This window comes from Mustela erminea, chromosome 9, assembly GCF_009829155.1.
Source record: "Mustela erminea isolate mMusErm1 chromosome 9, mMusErm1.Pri, whole genome shotgun sequence".
In the NCBI taxonomy this organism is placed as follows: Eukaryota; Metazoa; Chordata; class Mammalia; order Carnivora; family Mustelidae; genus Mustela; species Mustela erminea.
Genome location: NC_045622.1, coordinates 24,617,513 through 24,639,847, shown reverse-complemented (window position 1 = coordinate 24,639,847; position 22,335 = coordinate 24,617,513). Strand labels below are relative to the sequence as shown.

At 45.7% G+C, this 22,335-nt stretch overlaps 1 protein-coding gene and 1 non-coding gene across 2 annotated transcripts in view; both read right to left on the bottom strand.

The window, feature by feature from the left end:
* Window positions 1–22,335, bottom strand: part of BARX2 (BARX homeobox 2) — a 73,004-nt gene that overhangs the window by 3,808 nt on the left and 46,861 nt on the right. Inside the window, exons 2-3 of the mRNA XM_032359348.1 lie at window positions 11,040–11,340; window positions 6,391–6,475 (exon numbers count right to left, since the gene is read on the bottom strand). Of these exons, the coding sequence (XP_032215239.1) occupies window positions 6,391–6,475; window positions 11,040–11,340 (386 nt within the window). The remainder of the gene's footprint in view (window positions 1–6,390; window positions 6,476–11,039; window positions 11,341–22,335) is intronic.
* LOC116600411 lies at window positions 1,019–1,120 on the bottom strand. Its single transcript, XR_004289625.1, has one exon. It is a non-coding gene; the product is annotated as a U6 spliceosomal RNA (small nuclear RNA).

The following is a 22,335-nucleotide window of genomic DNA, read 5'->3' as shown; positions in this document are numbered from 1 at the left end:
TAGATCAATACTTCAATTCCTTTTTATGGCCAACTAATAGCCATTGTGGGAACAAATCATATTCCATTTACCCATTCATCCCTGGAGAGACGCGGAGGTTGCTACTACCTTTTGGCTGTTGTGAACAGTGCTGCTGTGAAGAGGGTACAGAAACATCTGTTCACTTCTTTTGGGTGTATCCATACAATTGGGATTGCTGCGTCATATGGTAACTCCGTTTTTTTGTTTTTTGTTTTTTGGACCTTCCGGACTATTTGCCAAAGCGATTGCACCATGTTCCAATCAGCAGTCTATGAGGGATCCAATTCTCCATATCCTCACCAGTACGTGATGGTATGTCTTTCTGATATCAGCCACGCCAGAGGGAAGGCCGTGGTACCCCATGCTTGTGAGTTACATTTCCCTGAGGACTGATGAAGAGGAGCATCTTTTCCTGTGCTTATGGGCCAGCCATATGTTTTCTTGAGACAGAGGTCTATTCAAATCCTTCACCCAAGTGAAATTTGGTCACCTTATTATTATTGAGGTGTAAGGGTTCTTGTTTTTTTTTAAGATTTTATTTATTTATTTGACAGACAGAGATCACAAGCATGTGGAGAGGCAGGCAGAGAGAAAAGAAGCAGGGCCCTTGCTGAGCAGAGAGCCTGACTCGGGGCTCGATCCCAGGACTCTGGGATCATGAACAGAGGCAAAGGCAGAGGCTTTAACCCACTGAGCCACCCATGCGCCCCGAGGTATAAGGGTTTTTTATACACATTCAGGATACAAGTCCATCATCAGATACAAGATTTGCAAAGACGTTCTCCCGTTCTGTGTGTTGTCTCTTCCCTCTCTTGGCGATGTCCTTCACAGCATACAGGCTTTTAGTTCTGATGAAGTCTGATTTATTTTCTCTTTCATTGCTTGGGCTTTGGTGTGCTCAGGCGATTTTGCCAAATCCAAGGCAGTGAATATTTACTCTTAAATTTTCTTTTTTCAACACTCCTCTGGTTATTCGAGGTCTTTTCTGGTTCCATAAAAAAATATGGAGCGCTTCACGAATTAGCGTGTCATCCTTACACAGGGGCCATGCTAATCTCTGTATCATTCCAATTTTACTATGTGCGGCAGAAGCGAGCACTACTCTTAAATTTTCTTCTAAGAGTTTTACAGTTTTAGTTTTTACCTTTAGGTCTATAGTTCACTTTGAGTTGTTTTTTGTATAAAGTGTGAGGAAACCCAGAGGCTCAATGAACACCTCTTTTTAGCTGGGGATCTGCTCAGCCACTGCACTTTCCACGCGAACAGCAAACACACAAGTAGGAAGGGGACCTCTAACAAGGTAGAGACGCTGACAGAATGCACCTCTGGGGAGAAGGCGTCCCTATATTCCTTTTCACATAAGTCAGCATCTGATTTTTATTTCAGTCTGAGTGCAGGCTGTTGAAAGTGCCCAGATGTGCCAAGATGGAATTTATGTGTTGAAAGCAGCTCCACTTGGTATGAAAGAGGTTATACAAAATTAAGTTGCCCCATATAGTAATCAAGTTATAAAAGGGCAGGTCTAAGGAAGCCACCTAATTGGCAAAAGAAAGTCCAGCCCAGCAATTAGAGAACACCACCCACACAGCTTGGATAGACCCCACCTGGCTGTTTTCCTACTGCACAGAGGGAAAAAAAAAAATCAAAACAATCAAGCCATTTTCTAAATGGGATAAAACATTCCAGCGCAAGCAATAATTAGGAGATAACTACCCTCTTGGCTGCTTCCCGCACTCGACCTCTGGCCCCTTGCCTCCCAGCACACCTGAGACAAGCAATTATCTCATAACCGTCCCATGCCAGGAGCCGTGCGTTCTCATGCACCCCGTGGCCCTCCTCCCCGGGGTCCCTTCTGCCCAATTATTCCTAAAGCCAGTTTAGTCCCCTTGGTCGGGGGAGTCCAGACAACACACCACACCTGAGGCCACATGCCCCTTTGAGAAACGGCTAGACACCATCTACTTCCATTAGTCATGTTTGCTGCTAGCCGCAGCTCCCCTCACCCCTCAAAACCCTTCAACGAGATATTCAAATATGCTGTGGCTGAAGATGTCAGGACAGGCCTGTTTCCTTTCCAAGGCACTTGGGTGGGAGACACGCAGTTAGATGGCAGAGCACGGACCGTGAGCGCAGGGAGGGGCCCTCTACCTCCCCCATTACTCAGACAGGAAACTGAGCAGGCACAGGTAATCTGCCTTGGGCCAAGAGCAAGCCAAGGGCAGGGCTGGGATTTGAACACACAGCCCTGCCCACTTGACTCTAACGCTCTTACCAATATCTCATTGTGCATAATGAGCGAGCGATGTGTCAAATGTGCCTCTGTGATTTCTGATTCTAACACCGCTCTGCAGTTCCCCAGTCTCCTGGCAGAGCCTGGGTCACGGGCGCCTTTCCCAGGGGTGCTTTCTGCACCTTTTTCTGTCTTCATCTGCAGCTCTCTGGAGCAGGGAGAGTCGGATCAACTGATGACTATTTCCATGAAGCTGAGAAGTTGGGATTCCCTAGCACAAATCTTTTTCCTGCACCCTGCTCGACAGCCTTTCCCTGCTGGAAGACGCCATGCTCCACATGCTAGAGCACTGAGCAGGAGCAGGCCTGGCGAGAAAGGACAGCCAGGATGGTTCTCATCCAGAAGACAGTTTTGGGGCCCCAGAAACCTGTAGAATTCAGTTTCTGCTTATATATTCTCTGGCCTCCCAAACTGGATTCTCTGAAGATGTGAATTACATGGCTAAGTAAATAATAATAATAATAATAATAATAATAATAATAAAGGAAGAGGAGGAAGAGGAGGATGGTGGTTAATACTTCTCAGCTGCGTTCTATGCAGGAAGCACTGCTCAATTAGCACCACAGCCCTATAAGGTATTTATGTATGAGGCATTTTATTAACGGGAAGACAGGACCCCAAAGGTTAAGTAACCTGCTCAAGATCACATAGAGAGTAGCCATTTCATGGAATTGTTGACTATCTGGAGATCTGCAGTGCCCCAAGATGAGGACAGCGCCTGCTCTGTGGCCCACCCAATCCTGTGACCAGGGCAGGAGGCTGGTGTCTCTTCGGATCCTCTCACGGAACTGGGTTTTAGAGCTGAGAGAGATCCCTGAATGATAAGGCACTTTCGGCCCGTTGCAAAACTCTGGGTCCTCCTGGAACTCAAGCCAAACAGAAATGGAATAGAGGGTGAGCGTCCCATCTCATGTGCAAGATGAAATTTACCCAACCCGCTAGAAGTTACCAATGCTGACCGGTAGGAACTAGTCCGAGATGCTATCTGGCCTCTGGCAGCGCTCTCCTTGGCCGCCCTGTGAGTAACTCTTGAGAACCAAGTGCTAATCTTTTTCCAGTTCCAATTAGGTGACTAGCCTTGAGACATCTTTATTACCCAATTAGCTTTTTCTTTTCCTCCCAGTACTTGAAGAGATAGCCTTGAAAGAGTTCTACCAGGAAAACATATGAGGCAATCTGGATCCCAACAATGCCTCGCTGTTGAGGGGGAGTCAGAACTCAGACCCGCAATGGAACTACCACCCTCCCATTTGTAGTTCTGGCCTTTCTGAAGCCGTTCAAAGAGGCCCCGGGTGTTCTGGCTCTTTCCTTGTGACTGTGACACCCTCCCCACCTTTGCCTGGCCCTCTTCTATTTGTCTGCTGAAACCATTTTAGACACCTCTTCCCTGATGCCCTCCCTTTCTCTATCCTGATTCCAAACCCAGTAAAGTCCACTGTGGTCCCGATCCCTCTGAATAATTACTAGTTTCACAGGTCGGTCACCTCCCACCTGACAGGGTACTCTTTTCTCATTTTATTTTGGAATGGACATGTTCGTGACTTATCTTGGCATCTCCGTTGCCCCGGTGTTCCATTCCTACGCTCAACATTTAACTGCTAGAGCGGACACAGCGCTTGGCACTCCCGCCTCTCCTGAAGGGACCTGGGTTCGGCTGGCCCGTGGAATGCTCTCTGAGGTTAAATCTGCTGAGTGACTTCCATTTTGCTTTTGGTGACGGGGCTGACCCTCACTAACCAGCTCGCACTTGTGCCGGCAGCCCAGTAGCTGGTAAACAACAGGTGACGTCAGAGGCAAAGGCACACGCTCGTCCCATGGGCAGCGGGCGGAGCTGGCAGGGATGGCAGGCTGTCAATTCCTTAACTGTCTGACTCATGAAGAGATCGCTGATAACTGATTTCAACAATGCCTCTGCCACTCGGGAGACATTGATTTCGATGATGATGATTGACGAGGAAGGAGGTGGGTGGCGGACTTGCCCAAAATCAGCTGGGGAGGGACAGGCATGGGAACTCGGCCCAGAGTTTCTAACTCCCAGATCTGGTTCTTTCCGAGATCAGTTCCCCGGGAGGTTACCGTATTATTTTCTTCTTTCTTTCTTTTTTTTTCCCCCCTAGATTTTATTTATTTATTTGTCAGAGAGAGAGGGGGAGAGAGAGCAAGAGTATACACGCGCAAGTGCGCACACAAGCAGGCAGAGAGGCAGGCAGAAGAGAAGCAGGCTCCCCGCTGAGAAAAGAGCCCCATGCGGGGCTCAACCCCAAGACCCCAAGATCACAACCTTAGCGGAAGGCAAACGCTTGACCCACTGAGCCACCCAGGTGCCCCTCAGCCATCATCTTCATGTACCGTAGCATTCTGGAGGTTTTGGAACGGCATATTTCACCAAATCCCATTTATCCTTCAACTTTTCCTTACACCCTTCTCAAATACCCAGCCCCTGAACACTTCTGGTTCATATACCTACAAGAATTGTAATTCACCATCACATGCTCCCTGGCTGCTTTCTGGACCTTGACTCTCCAATGGGGTCACAAATGCCATGAAGGCAGGCTTACATCTTATTTCATTACTTCCTATCGTGCCTAGGATAAGGCACAGTTCACAAGAGATGTGAAGACACACGAGTGGAGTCATTCAGGATATGTGTGTTTGTACTGACATCTTGGCCTCTCTTTGCAAGCTCTCTGGGAGCCGTGCCGCCTCCCCCTGAACATCCTTCCCTGGCAGGCTCAGGTCCCCCCAGAGGAAATGATGAGATTTGCCCAGGAATTCCCTTCCAGGAATATAATAAATGCCACCTGGCTGGCTTTTTTTCCTGTTAAGAATTAATTTACAATGTATTTCTTTTTCTCAGATGACAGCAAGGACTAATGTTTTCAGAAAAAAAATATTGGACAAAAGCACAAAATTGAGAAAATGTCTCTGTATCTAGTAGCTATTAAAAATATCTATTGACTCACCTGTTTTCCTGAAAACTAGGGGCCAGAGAAGGACCTCAGTTTTAGTAACTGTAAAAAAAACCCATCATATTCTAGCTCTTGAACACCAGGAAAGATGGCTTGTGGCCAGATGGGTTAGTAAATTAGAGTGTCATCCAAGCAGGTCTGGACTACCTGGTTTGCACCAGAGGAGAAAGGGCCAGAAAATTTCAGTGAGGGTGTGAGGAAGGCCCAGGTCACAGGCCGTGGTTGTACCTGGTTTCTCCAGAAAACAGGCTGCTTCCCACCCTCTCGTCCCAGCTTACCTCTTATCTCTGGGCTTTGACCTTTTCCCTTGTGGTTTACAGAACTGGCAATGAAACATGCAACCACTTTGGAAAATCCAGATTTAACAGATTTTTCATAGTTGCTCTTTTTTAAGAAAAAGTGAACTATGATGAAGCTGAATCCTTCAAAATATGGAGATGTCTATTTGGTGTTTTTGTTTGTTTGTTTGTTTGTTTTTTAGCAAGGGGTGTTTATGCTAATAGGTCCATTTAGAAACCAAAGATGGACTGCTCGATTAGCAAGGTAATAAAACAATGTTAGGGAAACCACCAGGGGAACCTGGGAGCTTGCGATCACATGAATCCCCAGCCCTGTCACAGACCTCTGCACTCGGGATGCGGGGAGAGCCTCGACTTCTGCATTTGTACCTGCAATCCAGGTTCCTCTGATCCCCACTAAAGCCTGACAATGCCTACATTCTAGCCCATGTAGCCCAGGAACAAATGTGCCCTATATGTCATCATAAACAAAGAGTCCTGACTTCTAATCTTAGCTCCTGGTGGGAGGGGGAAGGAAGTTCTTAGAAAAGGCCAGCAGGTGGGGTGAAAACTAGCAACTGAGAAGCTTGTGAGCTTTCTTTTATTTCTAAGGAAACTGTGGAAAAGAATATCCTTCTGGTCAGGAAATCCAGGTCAGGAGGAATGGCTTATCTGACCATGCCAATGGCCTCCCTCCCAGCCAGCATCATAAAAGGCCTTCCACTCTCCGACACCCAGACCACCAGTGGTCCCTCCTGTCTTCTTCCCAGCCCTGTGGTAAGAATTTTCCCCATCATGGTGGGCACGCGGTGAGACTCCCCCTCTTCCTTACCATTTTCTTCCACTTCATTCTGCGGTTCTGATACCAAGTCTTCACCTGCAGTTGAGTGAGTCCCAGAGACTGGGCCAAGTCCAACCTGGAAGGCACGAGATGCAAAGGAAGGATGAGGAAGGAGGAAAGGGGCAGAAGGGATGGGGTCCCGCAGACTAGCTCCAGGCAGCGATATCAGAGTGCGGACGTCCCCCATTGAAGCAGTTCTTCCCCAGAGAGCTTTACTTTCCTTCCAAGTATCTCATGGATGAAACTCTGGGAACCTGAGAAATGGATGCCTACAACCCAAGGGCACCTGGGGCCATCATCCTGGAAACATCCACTGTCTGCTCTGGACCCGAAAAGGATTTCTCAGCCTTGATTATAAAGTTCTCTTTCTGACCTGACAGAGTCTTTACGTGGATCCCATATAAAATGAGGACGCTGTCCCCAAATCCAAACTGGAAAGGAAAAGTAAAGACCCGTCATCCTTGTCAAAATCCTCATCAACCCAGATGCAGCACAAGCCCTCCTCCTGCAGGGGGGCCTTCCCACCCCCACGACACCTCCCACAGCTTTTCCCCCCTGGACCTTCCCACCAGTCAGCTATCACCTGGGGGGCTCCACGTTGTCAAGGGTTCCCTGTTCCTGCCTCCCCAATTTAACAGCAAGGGCCTCTTTTCTGTCTACAGATGTGCCTATCAGGTTCTCAGTCCAGACCAAGGGCTCAAAAATACTTTCTGATAGACAGATTCATTCATCGTAACTGCCCTGAACTGTTAAAATTTCGGTTCCAGAAGAAACATTCAATCTGTAACCCCTCCTGCTTCCCATTCGATCGATAACCGTGGTTCTACATTTCTCTGTAGCCTTCTGTGAAGCCCTGAAGGTCAAAGCCATTCCGGGGAAGTGTGAAGTTCGGAGCTATTTCCAAAGATCCAGCAACCCTTTCCAGGGAACCGCGGTGGGATCCCAGCCTCTAGCTCAGACCCCAACAACCCATGCTGTCTTATTTATTCCTTTCTACGATGCTATGAAGTAGGTATAATTATTCCCATTTTACGGATGAGAGATCTGAAATTTGGAAAGATTAGAATCTCTCGGTAACCACGGTCAAATCCTGTCTGCTGCCTGTTTTTGTAAATCAAGTTTTTATTGGCATATGGACACCCATTTGTCTGCCTACGTCCATGGCTGCTTTCCTGGTCCAGGCTTGGAGGCGAGCGGCTGTGACAGAGACTGAAATGACTTTCTTTCTGGTCCCATACAAGAAAAATTTTGCTGAGCCCCGGGCGATGATCCTAGAGTGAGAGGTGCAACTAGGACGTGAACCTACTTACGTCTGGCTTGTCTGCCTCCTCCTGTATGGGACTCCCCTCCACCCACCATATTTTTACACAAGTTTGATTTGTCCAAGGGAAGCTCCTGCTCAAAGCTTTTGAAGAGAAAATGCAAACAACCCAACTGGAGTATATCAAATGTGAAAGAGAGCCAGGCTTCCAAACTCAATCCTCAAGACTACAACTATGGACCAATGTTGAAAAAACCCCGGGTCTACTACCTGAGCACCAACAGGAAGGACCCCTCCTTGAGCCAACATGAGCAGTCTCCCTGTGACCTCTAGAGTGACAGCCTGGGCCAAGCACCCTTGCTATAGGGAGCGATGGTCACCACTTTCAAAGTCCAAGGTTTCTGAAGATTACAGTCTGTGGCTCTGAGGTTCCTCCTGTTACACAAACCTTCCCACCCACAAGCCTGCGCCATGGGGATGCCCAAGAATGTGTTCTCTGCCACACTTTCTTTCCCCAACGTCTGACCGTGAGCAAGACCAGCAGGTATTGGCAATGAAGGTTCCAGGTGCCACTTGCTGCACTGCAGCTGCCCAGCTCCCCTGCTCTGACCAGAGGGCACGATTGCAATCTCCAATAATAAAAACAGTCTTCCTTCCCCCAAAACCTCAGAACCTGTCTCACATCGGCAATTCACATATCTCCAGTTGTCCCAGGGAAAGGCGACTGGAAGCTAACAGTTTTATTCAAAGTGATTAACAGACTGAAGCTAGTAAATTCCCCGCGCTGAGAGCACTCAGCCTTCCCCATTAATGAAGCATTGCTTCCCAAGCAGCCGTTCATTAGGAACCAAAACTCCAGGGGGCTGTCCCACAGGCTTCTGGTCTCCCAGGCTCCCACCGCGCCTGGCAGCCCAGTTCACCTGAGGCCATCAGGTGCATGAGTCAATGGCAGGCTCAGTTCACGGCTCTGCATTAGCAAGTGGTGTTAGCTCACTTGGGAAAAATGCACCCCTGACTCACTCTGGCTACAGAAAGGCGCTTCACTGTCATCGGCTTTCTCTCATTACCTGCCACCGTTACAAATTCTCACTTCCCTGCGTATTCGCTTAAATGGGGTCACCTAGGAAACTGGAGAAACAAACAAAAGGGAAGAGGGAGAAAGCTGTGGGAGGAGGGAGTGCTCATGGCCCTGGTCACGTAGGGAGGTGAGGAACACGGGAGAGGGCGGGTGAAGGCGGCAGCTCCCATGCCAGCCAGATGGTGTCCTTCTCCCCAGGCAAGTGAATCAGTCCTGCGTAGGTCACCTGAGAGGTGCCTGGGCAGGTATCAGGAAGTCCCAGGAGCTTGATGAGGAACGAACAGTTCTGTTAAAACGTTCTCTGACTTCCAGAAAATAAGCCTAACATTTTACCCTTGCTTGTTGAAGCCCTTTGGGTGTTACTACCGTACAAGTCATAAACAATGGTGCCCACCTCCACTGGATGCCCAGCTCCCCGAGGCCCTCCTTTACCTTCTGGGGCCACCAAAACACCTGCTGATAACTGGGCATCCCTTCTGTCACTCCCCGATTCACAGCCGCGTCTCCACTGTCTGGCCAAAGCCTCCTTCAGAGGCTCACGCCCCAACAGGACTCCCACTTTCCCCCACCAAACCCTCTTTGTCCTCTGCCTTGCAACTTCGGTTGTGGTATCCCTGTCTATGCAGTGACCCAAACCAGGAGGCACAGGCTTCCCAGCTCTCTCTTCCCTTCCTCACGCCGGTGTCAAGCCTGTCCATGCCACCTTCAAAACTGTTCTTCAATCTATTCCCTTTCCTCCGTGTCCACTGTCACCACCTTAATTCAGGTCTTCAGGGACTATCCCTGGGTTTCCTCCCACTCCCCTGCTCCATCGCTTCCATCTCAGATCAGACACCGAGGGTGCCACCAGGGCGAGGAGCCTAAAAGGTAAATCTAGCCACATCCCTCCCCACTCTTAGAGGCTGCCAATGAAAATGAAGTCAGCATTCTTTGGCCAGACACATGAGCCTTCCACCTCCGGCCTCCTCCCCTGCTGCACTCCCATTTGCACTGTTGGGAACCTGCAGTTCCCTCAGCGTGCCCAGTGAGCTGTACCTCAGTGCCCCTGTGGGCCACTCCCTCTGGGACATAAGAGTCAAAGCTCTTCTGAAATGTTGCCTCCTCTGAGATGCCTTCCTGAACCCCATCTCACACATACTCAACAATGTCTCTGGGCTCCTCCAGCCCTTGGTAACATACCGGCACCAGGACCCGTGCCTTGGGTTGTGGGTACTTGTTGTCCTGCCCTCCCCTAGCATCTCCTGCACAGCAGAACTCTTTGCTCCTACTTTCTGGATGCACAGGCTTGGACACCATGCCCGGCCCCCAGCAAACGCCCAGCACCCAGCTGATAAGGGCTTGACTAAGTGAAATCAGTAGCCAGATGCTCTTTAGTGAGGGATTTGTACACGCCTTTTTCACTTAAATTTGCGTCAAACAGCTACTAACTAGCTTAAGAGATGCATGAAAGTTTCCTTCCCTTTCTCTTCAATAGGACTAGGATCAAACCTAATACAGACAAGGAAATGAGCAAAAAGAACAGAAAAAGGACCTGGAAAATCCTCCTAGTAAACAGGATCACATATTAGCTCAGCCCTCTCCAAAGCCCCAGAGTGAGTTTGAAAGAATAAGTGAAGACATACATTCTTGCATATTCTGCAGTTAAGATACTAAAATTAAAGAAAGGAGGTGAGATATGAAGGTCTTTGAGTAAATCAGGGGTCACAGTCCCCTCACCTGGATTTCAAAAGGGTTTAAAGAAAGAACCCACATCTGGGTCCTGCTCGTCTCTTAGCCAAGTGGTTCTGACTTAATATCCATCAAATCTACCCGAACATCTAGCAGCTCCTGAACCAAATCCATCCAGGCCTTCCCAGTCAAGAACCAGGCCTGCAGCCTGAGTCAGCTGGGGAATTGCAGAAGCCCGAGAAGGTCCCGGGTCCCCATCCCACAGCTAACCCGTCACTGCGGCTAAGCCTACATGTAAGTGGCTTTAAAAACCAAACCTGTTTGCCAGCTCAGAGCCTGAGCAACCTATTCACTAAACTTGACTTTGATTCTCACACTGGAGTAGTTAAGTTAAATATGGGGATACAGCTGGGGCTTAAGGAAGATGAGCACCAGTGGGCTGGGTGCTGTCGAACAGGCTGTGACATGCACCAAGGGTAAGACTCCTGCCATCGTGTAGAACCTCTCTCTAAAACGGTCCTTGCCCCTCTCTCTAAATGAGTCCCTGTGGCTCTCCATCCCGGCCCGAGAGCAAAAGGTGTCACCCCTTCCCGAAGGCCTTCCCTGTGGACAGTCCCTTCCCCGGGTTCTCACCTGTCCGGGGTGGACAAGTACTTCTGCTTCTGGAACTTCTTCTCCAGGCCCATGAGCTGCAGCTCGGTGAAGATGGTACGGCTCCGGCGGGGCTTCTTCTGCCTCGGCGTGGGCTGCTCCGTCTCCGACTCGCTACTGCCAAGAGCCTCACCCCCTGGGGCCTCGTTGGACGAGGCCTCGGAGACCGGGTGGCAGGACAAGGCCTGGGTAGCTCCCGGGGGGGCGGGGACCAGGTGGGAGATGACCGCGGGCTGCCGGGTGATCACTGAGAGGAGAGGGTATGCCCGAAGGGAAGCGGGGCCTGGAAGACAAACAGGGCACCAGGTCATGAAAGGAGCCGGAGTGGAAGAGAGCCAGGGCCTCTCAGAGGACCACTCGCCCACGTTCGTCTGACGGGTGGGGCCTCCTGATCATAAGGAGGTAGAATGGAAGAAAGAGAAGAGGACCTAGAACCGCTTTGGGGGAGGCAGGTGAGCATTGCTCAGTCTGGGGTGTGAGAACATTCAAGTTCCTTGCAGCTAAGAGGAGATTCCTGCAATTCGTCTGGTTTTGAGCAGGCATGTCCCCGCCTCCTCTCCTTGAAACCCCTAAATTCTGGTTTCAGAGATATGGGTCAATGGTCTGAGCAGATGAAATAAAAAAGCTCAAAAAGTTATCAGAAAAAGATATAAACATGTAAGGAAGGATACAGAATAGCTTTGTAATATACAAACTGCCTGAAACCCCCCTGGGTGTTTATAAAAATACATACTCGAAACTATGAATGAATTCCTCCTGAGAGGTCTCTAGACATTGAATCATGACATTTTTCAGAGCTGGAAGGAAGCTTAAAGGTGATTTAATTCAACTTTTTCATTTCGAGACAAGACTGAGTGAAAGGCTAAGTGACTTGCCCAAGATCACAGAGCCAGGAGCAAGAAAATCCAGCAGTCAAACCACGTTCTTCTGGCTTACTGTCCAGAGGTCTTATCACATCAGGAATCACAGGAATACACCAATCACCAGAGGGGAGGTGCAAACAGAAACAGACTTTAACTCACATGAAAACTTAGATCCATTCTGACCTGCTGCCTCCAGCACTGTGTGAAGGAGAACTGTCGGGTTGGGTGAGGGCTTGGTTGAGGAAAGAGAGCTGGGGTTGAACAGCCGACATCTGCTGTGGGCATTTGCGGGGGTGTATGGTGGCATGGAGGCCAGTTATGTGCCACTCCTGCCTTAGGAATTTCTAGGCAGAAGTACCATTCCACCAAGAATCTGTTATGTCTTTAAAGTTCAAGTACAAGAGCTCTTCTTTTTCATTATTCGATAGGATTGTGCTTAAAACATGATGATCCTTACCCATCTAAGTCATTTTATCTTACTGGGCCTCAGTCTTGCCATCCAAATAGCGAGTAAAAGCAAGTAATTTTAAGGAATTCTTCAAGCCCTAATATACTGATGCCATAAAAGTGCCTCTCATCCCAAGCCCATCTTGACACCTGATAAAAGATAGAGAAGACTCAGGGGTTGCCATTTGGGACTCATCCCAGCCAGGCAGCTCACTAACAGGGCAAAGGCAAGCCTGTGAGCTAACCAACGATCCCACTAGCTCTGGATTAAAACCAACCCAAGTCACAGAAACACCCGGTGCTACTTGGGCTGTACTTCCCTCCCCTGGGTTGGCATCTGTCTTCGTAGTCATGCCTGTGCTTCTGTTTCGGGCCCCAGTCATAGTTATTAAAATAGATAACTTCTCTTGTTCTTTGAGTCTTTCTCTTAAGGCCCAGTACAAACCACAGACTTGTTAAATAGTAAATCACCAATGGCTATGTCTTCCATTAACTCTCCAGCCAATGCCAACATTTGAGGTTGTGTGTTGTGGATTCTTTCTCAGGGGGAAAAAAATCATCCAGGAATGAGTTACAGCAAGAAAATGCGGATCCCTGGGCCTGTGGTTTTGGATCTCCCAGGACACATTATGAAATATGTCTTCTCATGAAAACAGTATCTGAAAGTTTCTTTACAGGTACAACATAGTTCTCATCTTGAATCACTTTATTCCTTTAATTCTGACATTTCTTTTTAAAAGGAACTATCTTTATGAAACAGGCTAACTTAGAATCCAGAACCTTAGGAGCTTACCAGTGTAGGAAGTGGCTGGTTATCTACCGGCCTGTAAGATTTTCAATCACTAGAGTTTAGGCTTTCTCTTTTGCAAGAGAGTAAAACTTTTTTCCCCCAACATTAAAAAATATTTGGGATGTGGGGTAATACCTGGTGTTGGCCAGGATATGGGGAAATGGGCCCTCATCTATTGTTGGCGAGATTGTAAACCAGTATAGTGTTTTAGAAGGACAAACTAAGCAATACCTCTCAAGTACTGATCCAGGCAGTTCTATAATTTGAGACCAATTTTCCCATATGCACAAAGATTTAGGGACAAGCATATTCACTGCAGCCTTGATTATAATAAGGAAACAGGGAAAACAACCCACATATCAACAGGAAAATGATTAAATAAATTATATATCTATAGTATGAACTACAATGTAAGCACTAAAAAGACCTATATAAATACATAGATTACATGAAAAAATAAACTAAAATGGAAAAAATTCTAAAGTAAATTACTGAGCGAAAATAAAGGTATGGAACAGTTTGCATTTCATTAAAAAAAAACAACTGGATGTGTATCTGCATTCATAAATGCATTGTTTTTAAGCCCAGGAAGTTAGTCACCAAGCTATTAACAGTGATTAGCTCCAGAGAAGGCGTGGGAGTGAAGCAGGGCGAAAAGTACTGTACATGTATGACTCTAATCCTGTATTTAATCCTGCCATAAATGTTTACTGAGCATCTACTATGGGCTGTACTCTGTTCTAGAAGTTGGGGATAGAGCTGTGACCCACATCAAGTCCCACCTTCAGGAAGCTTACATTTCAGTCGGGAAGGTAGACAGCAAACAAACAAATATATGATGCCAGGTAGTGATAAATTCTCTGAAGAAAAACACAGCAGACTGTGAAGATGAGGGAGGGAAGGAGGGGGCAGGTATTTCCGAGAGGGGAGGCAAGGCAAGGCAAGGCAAGGAACAGATAACAGTTCTGGCAAATGGGTGACTCAGGGCAGAGGAGAACATTGGGAAAGGCACCCCGGGGGCAGAGAACCAGCTCAAGCAAAGCCCTAAAGTGGGAATGGGCTTGTGTTCAAAGAGTAGCAAAAAGGCAGAGTGAACCGTGTGGGGGCGGGGGGAGGGGGAAATAAAGGTTCCAAGAAATAAAAATCTGGAGAAATAGGCTGTAGCCAGATCACATATGGTCTTGAAAGTCAGGGCAAAGATTTTCTTCAGAATGTGATAAAAGCCTTAGCGAGATCTGAGCTGGAGAAGGACATGATGTGCTTTCTGTCCTGAAGAGCCCCATGGCTGCTGTGCGGGGACCTGACTGCAGCAGTGAGTGTGGAAGCAGAGAAGTAAGCTGGGAGGCAAGGCCACCTTCTAGACCAGGCACCACTGTGGCGGGAGCCAGACAGGGAGCAGCTGCATCATGAGAGGGGGGTCCGCTCAGCGTGTGCTTTACAGTGAGGGGTGGAAGAGTCTACGGATGCTGAGTGTCATGTCCAAGCTACTGAGAGCTGCCATCTCAGGTCTGGATTTCTGGCCTTGGCATATACAGGAATGACGGTGCCATTTGCTAAGGAGGGAAAGACAGGGCAAAGAAGAGACCAAGATTTCTGTTTTATTTTTTATTTTTTAAGGATTTTACTTATTTATTTGGAGAGAGAGTTCAAGAGAGCACAAGTAGAGGGAGGGGCAGAGGAAGAGGGAGAAGCAGGCTCCCCGCTGAGCAAGGAGCCCAACACGAGACTTGATTCCAGGACCCTGGGATCGTGACCTGAGCCAAAGGCAGATGCTTGACCAACTGAGCCACCCAGGGGCCCCAAGATTTCTGTGTCAGACAAGTTGCTGTAACACACGGTAGATGTTCTGAAGAGGCAGCTACCCATACTGGTTTGGAGTTTGGAGAAGAGCTTAGGCTGGAGACACAGCCTTGACTCTTGGGAGCACAGGTGGTGCGGAGAACCACAGGATTAAACGACATCACCTAGAGAGCTAGTAAAATAAAGAAATAAAGAGATCCAAAGATGGAGCCTTGGGGTATGCCAACATCTGAGGTCATAAAAAGGGAGAGAAGCCCATCAAAAGGACCAAGGAAAGGGAACCAAAAAGCAATAGGAAACCACTCTGCCATGTATCCCAATTTCTAGATGATTCTTCTGTCTTACAGCTGACCTTTGAGCAATAGGGGGTTAAGGCACTGACACAGCAGTTGAAAATCCATGTATAAATTCTGACTCTACAAAAACATAACTGCTAATAGCTTTCCAGTGATCAGGGGCCTTACCAATAAACAGTGAACACATATTTTTTATGTTATTGTATTTCAGTATACTGTATTCTTACAGTGAAGTAAGCTAGAGAAAAGAAATGTTATTAAGAAAGCTATAAGAAAAAGGAAATACATTTGCAGTATTGTACTCTATTTATTGAAAAAAATCTGTAGCTAAGTGGACCATGCAGTTGAAATTCATATTATTCAAAGGTCACCTGTATTTAGATTTTACGTTAAGCACATATTGTTTTTCTAATTCAAAAAAGGAAAAGTTAGACTAAACAAACTTCAGTTTTGTTCTCATTGTTAAGTTTTAGTATACATCCAATTTGTCAAAAAAAGAATTTTCGTGCTCATAAATGGTTAAAATTTCTTCTAAAATCTCGGCCAAACAAACAAAAACCCTCAACAACCTAGAAATCCCAGCAATGGAGTATAAATTATGTTTGGTTTTATGACACTGTTAGTAAAACAAATATTGTGTGTTCTGAGCAAAGGGGACTCTCTCTCAGCCACCCCTGAGCCAGTGGGTCTAAGGAATTTTCTCCTTTCATGACAGATGATGTTTGAGTTCTCATGCTAGACAGAATCACATTCTTTCTTTTAAAATAAAAACTGTATAATATGGAGAAATTATGGTCTTTAACAAGCGGTCCTGGAATGACTCGATATCCATATGCAAAAAAAAAAAAAAAAGTAACCTAGAACTCATAACTTACTTTAAAAACTGAAAATGGATCATAGATCCAAGTAAATAAGAACTTATAAAGCTTTTAGAAGAAAACATAGGAGAAAAATCTTTGTGACTTTGGGTTAGGCAGGGAGTTCTTAGCTATATCACCCAAAGAATATCACAGTAAGGAAAAAGGTCAAATGCTGGTCTCCATCAAAAATAACAATTTTTACTTGGCAGAAGATACTACCAAGAGAACAGAAATATAAGCTACAGACTGGGAGAAAATATTTGTAAATCATACACCTGACAAATGATTTGTATCCAGAATATACTAAAACAAACAAAAAAAAAACTTCTCAAATTTTAGCAATTTAAAAAATCACTCCATAAGAAAATGAACACTTTTATTTAAAAGATTCTATTTATTTATTTGTCAGAGAGAGAAAGGGAAAGCATAAGCAGGAGGAACAGCAGGCTCTCCACCAAGCAAGGAGCCCAGTGTGGGACTCGATCCCAGGATCTTGGGATCATGACCTGAGCCAAAGGCAGATGCTGAACTGACTGAGCCACCCAGGCTTCCCTGAACAAAGATTTTAAGCAGATACTTCACCAAAGTGGATACACAGACAGTATATAAGTACATGGAAAGCTGCTTAGCATGATTAGCCATTAAGGAAATGTATATTAAAACTATGACAAAGGGCAACTGGGTGACTCAGTTGGTTAAGCTGCTGGCTCTTGATGTGGGCTCAGGTCATGATCTCAGGGTCCTGGGATCAAGCCCCGGTTGGGGCTCCACACTCAGTGTGAAGTCTGCTTGGCATTCTCTCTCTCTCTCTCCTTCTGCCCCTCCCCCCACATAAAAGCCCAGGTCCAAATGTTTATAGTGGCATTATTAGTCATTATCAGAAATGAAACAGTCCAACAGCCCACCACTGGGATGGAGGGACAAACTGTGGGACATCCATCCAATGGAATCATGGAATACTATTCAGGAATAATAGGGGAAGAAAGTGTTGATACACACAGCATCAAGGATGAATTTCAAATGCATTACGCTAAGTGAAGGAAGCCAAGACTCCAAAGCTATGGAAATCCATTTACAAGACATTCTGGAGAAGGAAAACTCGAGATGGAGAAGACACCTAGAAATCAGTGGCTTCCAGAGAATAAGGGCAGAGGAAGACTTTGACTATAAGGAGGCAATATAAGACAATTGGGGGTGACAAGCAATATCATTATTATTGAAGTGCAGTTAACATACAATGTGACATCAGTATCAGGTGTACAACAGAGTGATTGGGCTACTTTTCACCTTACACTATGCTCACCACAAGTGTAGTTACCATCCGGTGATGAGGCTGGTTTGTATCTTGACTGTGGCTCTGGGTTAGACAATTTGACGCATTTGTCAGAACTTGTAACTGTATACTAAAATAGTGAACTTTTACTGAATATAAGATAAAAAAAATTTTAAACCCCCCAAAAGGTAAATAAGTACTTTGATTGCTATTTTGTTTTGGGGTGCTTTTTTTAAAAAAAGATTTTATTTATTTATTTGACAGAGAGAGATCACAAGTAGGCGGAGAGGCAGGCAGAGAGAGGAAGGGAAGCAGGGTCCCTGCTGAGCGGAGAGCCCGATGCGGGGGCTCAATCCCAGGACCCTGAGATCATGACCTGAGCCGAAGGCAGAGGCTTAACTCACTGAGCCACCCAGGTGCCCCAAGTTTTGGGGTGCTTAAACACATTTTTTTTTTAATTTGAGCATAGTTGAAACACTGTTACATGAGTTTCAGGCGTACAACATGGTGATTCAAAACACATTATGCTAGCTTGTAGTGTTGTCACCGTGCAATGCTAATGACAGTTCCAGGGACTGTATTCCCTATGCTGTGCCTTTTATTCCCATGACTTATTCCTTCCATAACTAAAAGCCTGTACCTCCCACACTCTCCCCTCTGGCAACCAAAGGTTTGTTCTCTGTATTTATAGATCTGATTCTGCAATTTGTTTGTTTGCACATTTGCTTTAAGGTCTTTCTTTCTTTCTTTCTTCCTTTTTTTTTTTTTTTTGTTCAACATATAAGTGCAACTACATGGTATTGGTCTTTCTCATTCTGACTTATTTCACTTAGAATAATACCTTCTAGGTCCATTTATGCTGTCTCGAATAGCAAGATCCCACTCTTTTTTTTTTTAAGATTTTTATTTATTTATTTGACAGACAGAGATCACAAGTAGGCAGAGAAGCAGGCAGAGAGAAAGAGGAGGAAGCAGGCTCCCCGCTGAGCAGAGAGCCCAATGTGGGGCTCAATCCCAGAACCCTGGGATCATGACCTGAGCTGAAGGCAGAGGTTTTAACCCACTGAGCCACCCAGGCGCCCCAATCCCACTCTTTTAAGGCTAAGTAATACTCCATTGCGTGTGTGTCTGTCTGTCTGCATCTGTGTATATATATATGTCACAACTTCTTTCAACAGGGAAATGCTAGAATCAAAAAGACAAGAAATAACAAATGGTGGCAAGGATGTGGGAAAAGGGAACCCTTGTGCACTACTGCTGGAGGTGTCAACCCATACAGCCACTGTGGAAAACAGGATGGAGGGTCCCCCCAAAAATTAAAAATAGAACTTCCCATATATGACCCAATAATTCCATTACCGGGCATTTACTCAAAGAAAATGAAAATGCTCTTTCATTTTAATTATAAAAGTAACACAATCTGTTATAAAAGAAATTTAAAACATTTCGGAACTATATAAAGTTGAAGTCTCCTCTCACCACTGCCAACCCTGGGCCTTAGAGCCTAACTTCCGTCACTATCCCCATGTATTAGCAGAAACATACAGATGCTCCAAATCTAATCTCTTGAGACCTGTAGTTCCCAAGTGTTCATTTGGGGAAGTATAAATGCGTCACTTTTTTTCTCTAAAGGGGTAGCCAACAATGTCAACACCACCTACTGACCAGTCTAGTGACTTCAATGCTACCTTTAAGATTCACTAAGTTCCCAAAGAAATGAGACTGGGAATTTTTGTTCATTCTGGGAATTCTTGGGAGTCTGCTAGGGACTTCTAGTCACCAGAGTTCTGAGACTCTCCTGCTCTCCAGAAAAGCAGCACTACCCTTCCCCCAAGGGCTGCCTTCTGGGGAGGTGATCGCCCACTGCTACATTAAGGTGGTGGGTGTGAGGGGACGATGGGAGACGGGGAGACGAGGGTTAGGAAATCAGAGAAAGGGGTACATTTCTAGAGACTGCTGTGAGTCTGCAACTTTGGGGAGAGGAATGGCTATTAGAGAAGATTTCTGAAAACCATTTAGGGTGTATACTTTGTATAATCCATGAATATACCCTTTCAGAAGATCTAAAGAACGTCATGCTCCCGGCTTCTGTAGCCAGATTTTTATTGTCTTTGAATATGATTCTGAATATACACTGGGTCATATGGGGCCCTAAAAATAATTAGGATAGGTACTGGATTCTTCTAACCTACTGAACTAATATACAAGCTGACCACTCCACTTTAATTATCGTGGTTTTTAAAGGGAGTTTTGTTATCTGGGAGAACAAGTCCCCTTCTCTATTCTTTTTTACAGAATTTTCTTGGCTATTGTCATTACTTTATTTTTCTAGCTGAATTTTAGCACCAACTTGTTAGTCTCGAAAAAACCAATCCCACTAAAGTTTTGGTTCAAATTACCTAACCTTATAGATCGATTCACAGAAAAGTGTTCTTTTGAGGATCCTACCCTCTAGTAGGTTGGAATCAATTGCTGTTATTTAAAGTGGCTTTTGGAGGAACACTCATACACCACTGATGGGAATGCAAATTGGCACAGCCATTATAATAGTATGGAGGCTCCTCCAAAAATTAAAAATAGAAATACCATTTGATCTAGTAATTCCACTATTAAGTACAAAATACCAATTCAAAAAGATACATACCACCCTATATTTACTGTAGCATTATTTAAAACAGCCAATATATGGAAGCAACCTAAGTGTCCATCAATAAATGAATGGATAAGGAAGATATGGAATATATAAAAACATATCCATAATGGAATATTATGCAGCCATTAAAAAGGATGAGAGCATGCTTTTTGAGACAATACAGATAAGCCTAGAGAGGATTATGTTAAGTGAAATAAATCAGACTGAGGAAAAAAAACCCACATGACTACATTCATGAGTTAAGAAAATTAATAAAAAAATATTTTTTATAATAAAAAAATTTTAATAAAAAGCAGAATCAGACCTAGAAATAGAACAAACCAAGGGTGGCCATAGAGGTGGGAGATTGGGGAATGGACAGAATGGGTTCAGGAGAATGGGAGGTAGAGGCTTCTAGTTATGGAATGAATAAGTCATGGGATCAAAGGCACAGCATAGGGAAGAGAGTCAATGATATCGTAATAGCTATGTATGGGGACAGAGGGTGGTTCTTCTTGTGGTGAACACAGTATAATGTGCAACCTTGTCAAATCACAATGTTGTACACCTGAAACTAACATAACATTGTGTGTTGACTACATTCAGACAACAGATAAATGGCTTTTGGACATTTATGCAATTTGGTTCTGATGCTTAAACCCAGCAAAAAACCTTCATCAAAAACAAAGCAAACAAGGGCACCTGGGGGGCTCAATCAGTAGAGCACATGACTCTTGATCTCGGGGTCATGAATTCAAGCCCCATGTTGGGCGTGGAGCTTACCTAAAGAAGAAAAACACAAATTTCTAAGGAATGACAGTGATATAAGACACCATCCTTTACAGAAACCTATAGTTGCAGGCATCCTGACCTGACCTCTGAGGCAAGTTCAAGGACAAAGCTGCACTCTACTCCCTGGCTGGGAGCACCGCGTGATGCTGGAGGTGCACACAGGGCCACTGGGATGAGCAAACATGTTTGGGGGTTTCAGGAGGACCTCCCTTGTTAGTAAGTATAGGACGGCAGTGGAGCAATGTGTTGAGTTGTGCGTCCTTGGAAGGAAGGAGCTTGGCTGCACCAGAAGTCAGGGTAGGAAATGTGCGCGCTTTGGAGCACTGAGTCTCCCAAAAGGCAAACCCAAGGGGAGCAGAAAAGTGAGATAAAATGCATTTCAGCCAGCTGTTTGATGTCTTTTCTTGTTTTATTATATAACCCAATTCCCAACAAAACAACACCAGCCCCGAGCTTTAGTGTCTCGAAGCACTGGCAACTCCCATTTCATATTCCCCCAAAAGTACTATGTGACTGTCCAGCCACATTTTTATATTTTGGCTAAAAACCCAATGTAGGTTTTAAAAATAGTAGGGAAAAGCTTGCAATTAACACATTCGTTAGGGGGCACTGCAGTAGCTGAGAAGGTGGATGGTGTATAGTGCTGTGTATTAAGTAGGTCTTTCCCTTTCCCTGAGAATCATCACTATGTGAAAATGTTGACTGACGACAGCTGCCTTGCTCAGCTAGATCATTTACATACACTTGTGAAATTCAAGCACGGTATCTGCCACCGAGGAATGACTGCCCTAAACCAAGGACATTGTTTAAACAAACACATTTTTTAGTTGACAAACGGAGGGTAAACATAACCACAATGAATGCGTTTTCTAATCATTGTTTTCCTTCAAGCAGTCCCCCTCACCAATGCTTTGCTGCAGGATGGATATCACATTAACTGTGTGTATTGTGTACCTAAGAGTGGTTCCCTGCCACTTGACTGGCTGTTTTGAGAATCGGGTTTGGGATTCGAAAATCTGAGCGCATCAGCAGTCGGTGTGCCCTGGGACAACCCAGGGTGTATGGGATGATACAGAACATTCGGCAGGCTCAACAGAACATTTTCCAGCTGTGCTGATTCTGGAAACTGTAACCTCGTGCGTGTGACTGTGTCTGGGCCAAGGAGAGGCACAGTCCAGGCACATCTCCTCTGTATAAATCCTCCTTCGTGGCAGAAGCCTGTCCCTTCCAACTACAGTTTGATTTGAACTTCAGGGCAGAATCTCCAAAGAACAGTGTCTGTTCCTATGCATCTCCTGTGGGCTTCTCTTCCATTCTTCCAACATACCAGTCCCCAAATTGACTCTCCACACCCACATTTCCTGTGGACACGGGCGAGGGCCAAAGGTCTGAGTGGATAAGAATCTCTAAGCTGCTTGCTTGACTGATTTATGTTCCAGGAATGTGTGACCTATATATCTGCTGAGAGCTTCAAAGGGTCGAACGCAACACATACAAAGACATGGAGCAGAAGTACTCAGATAAC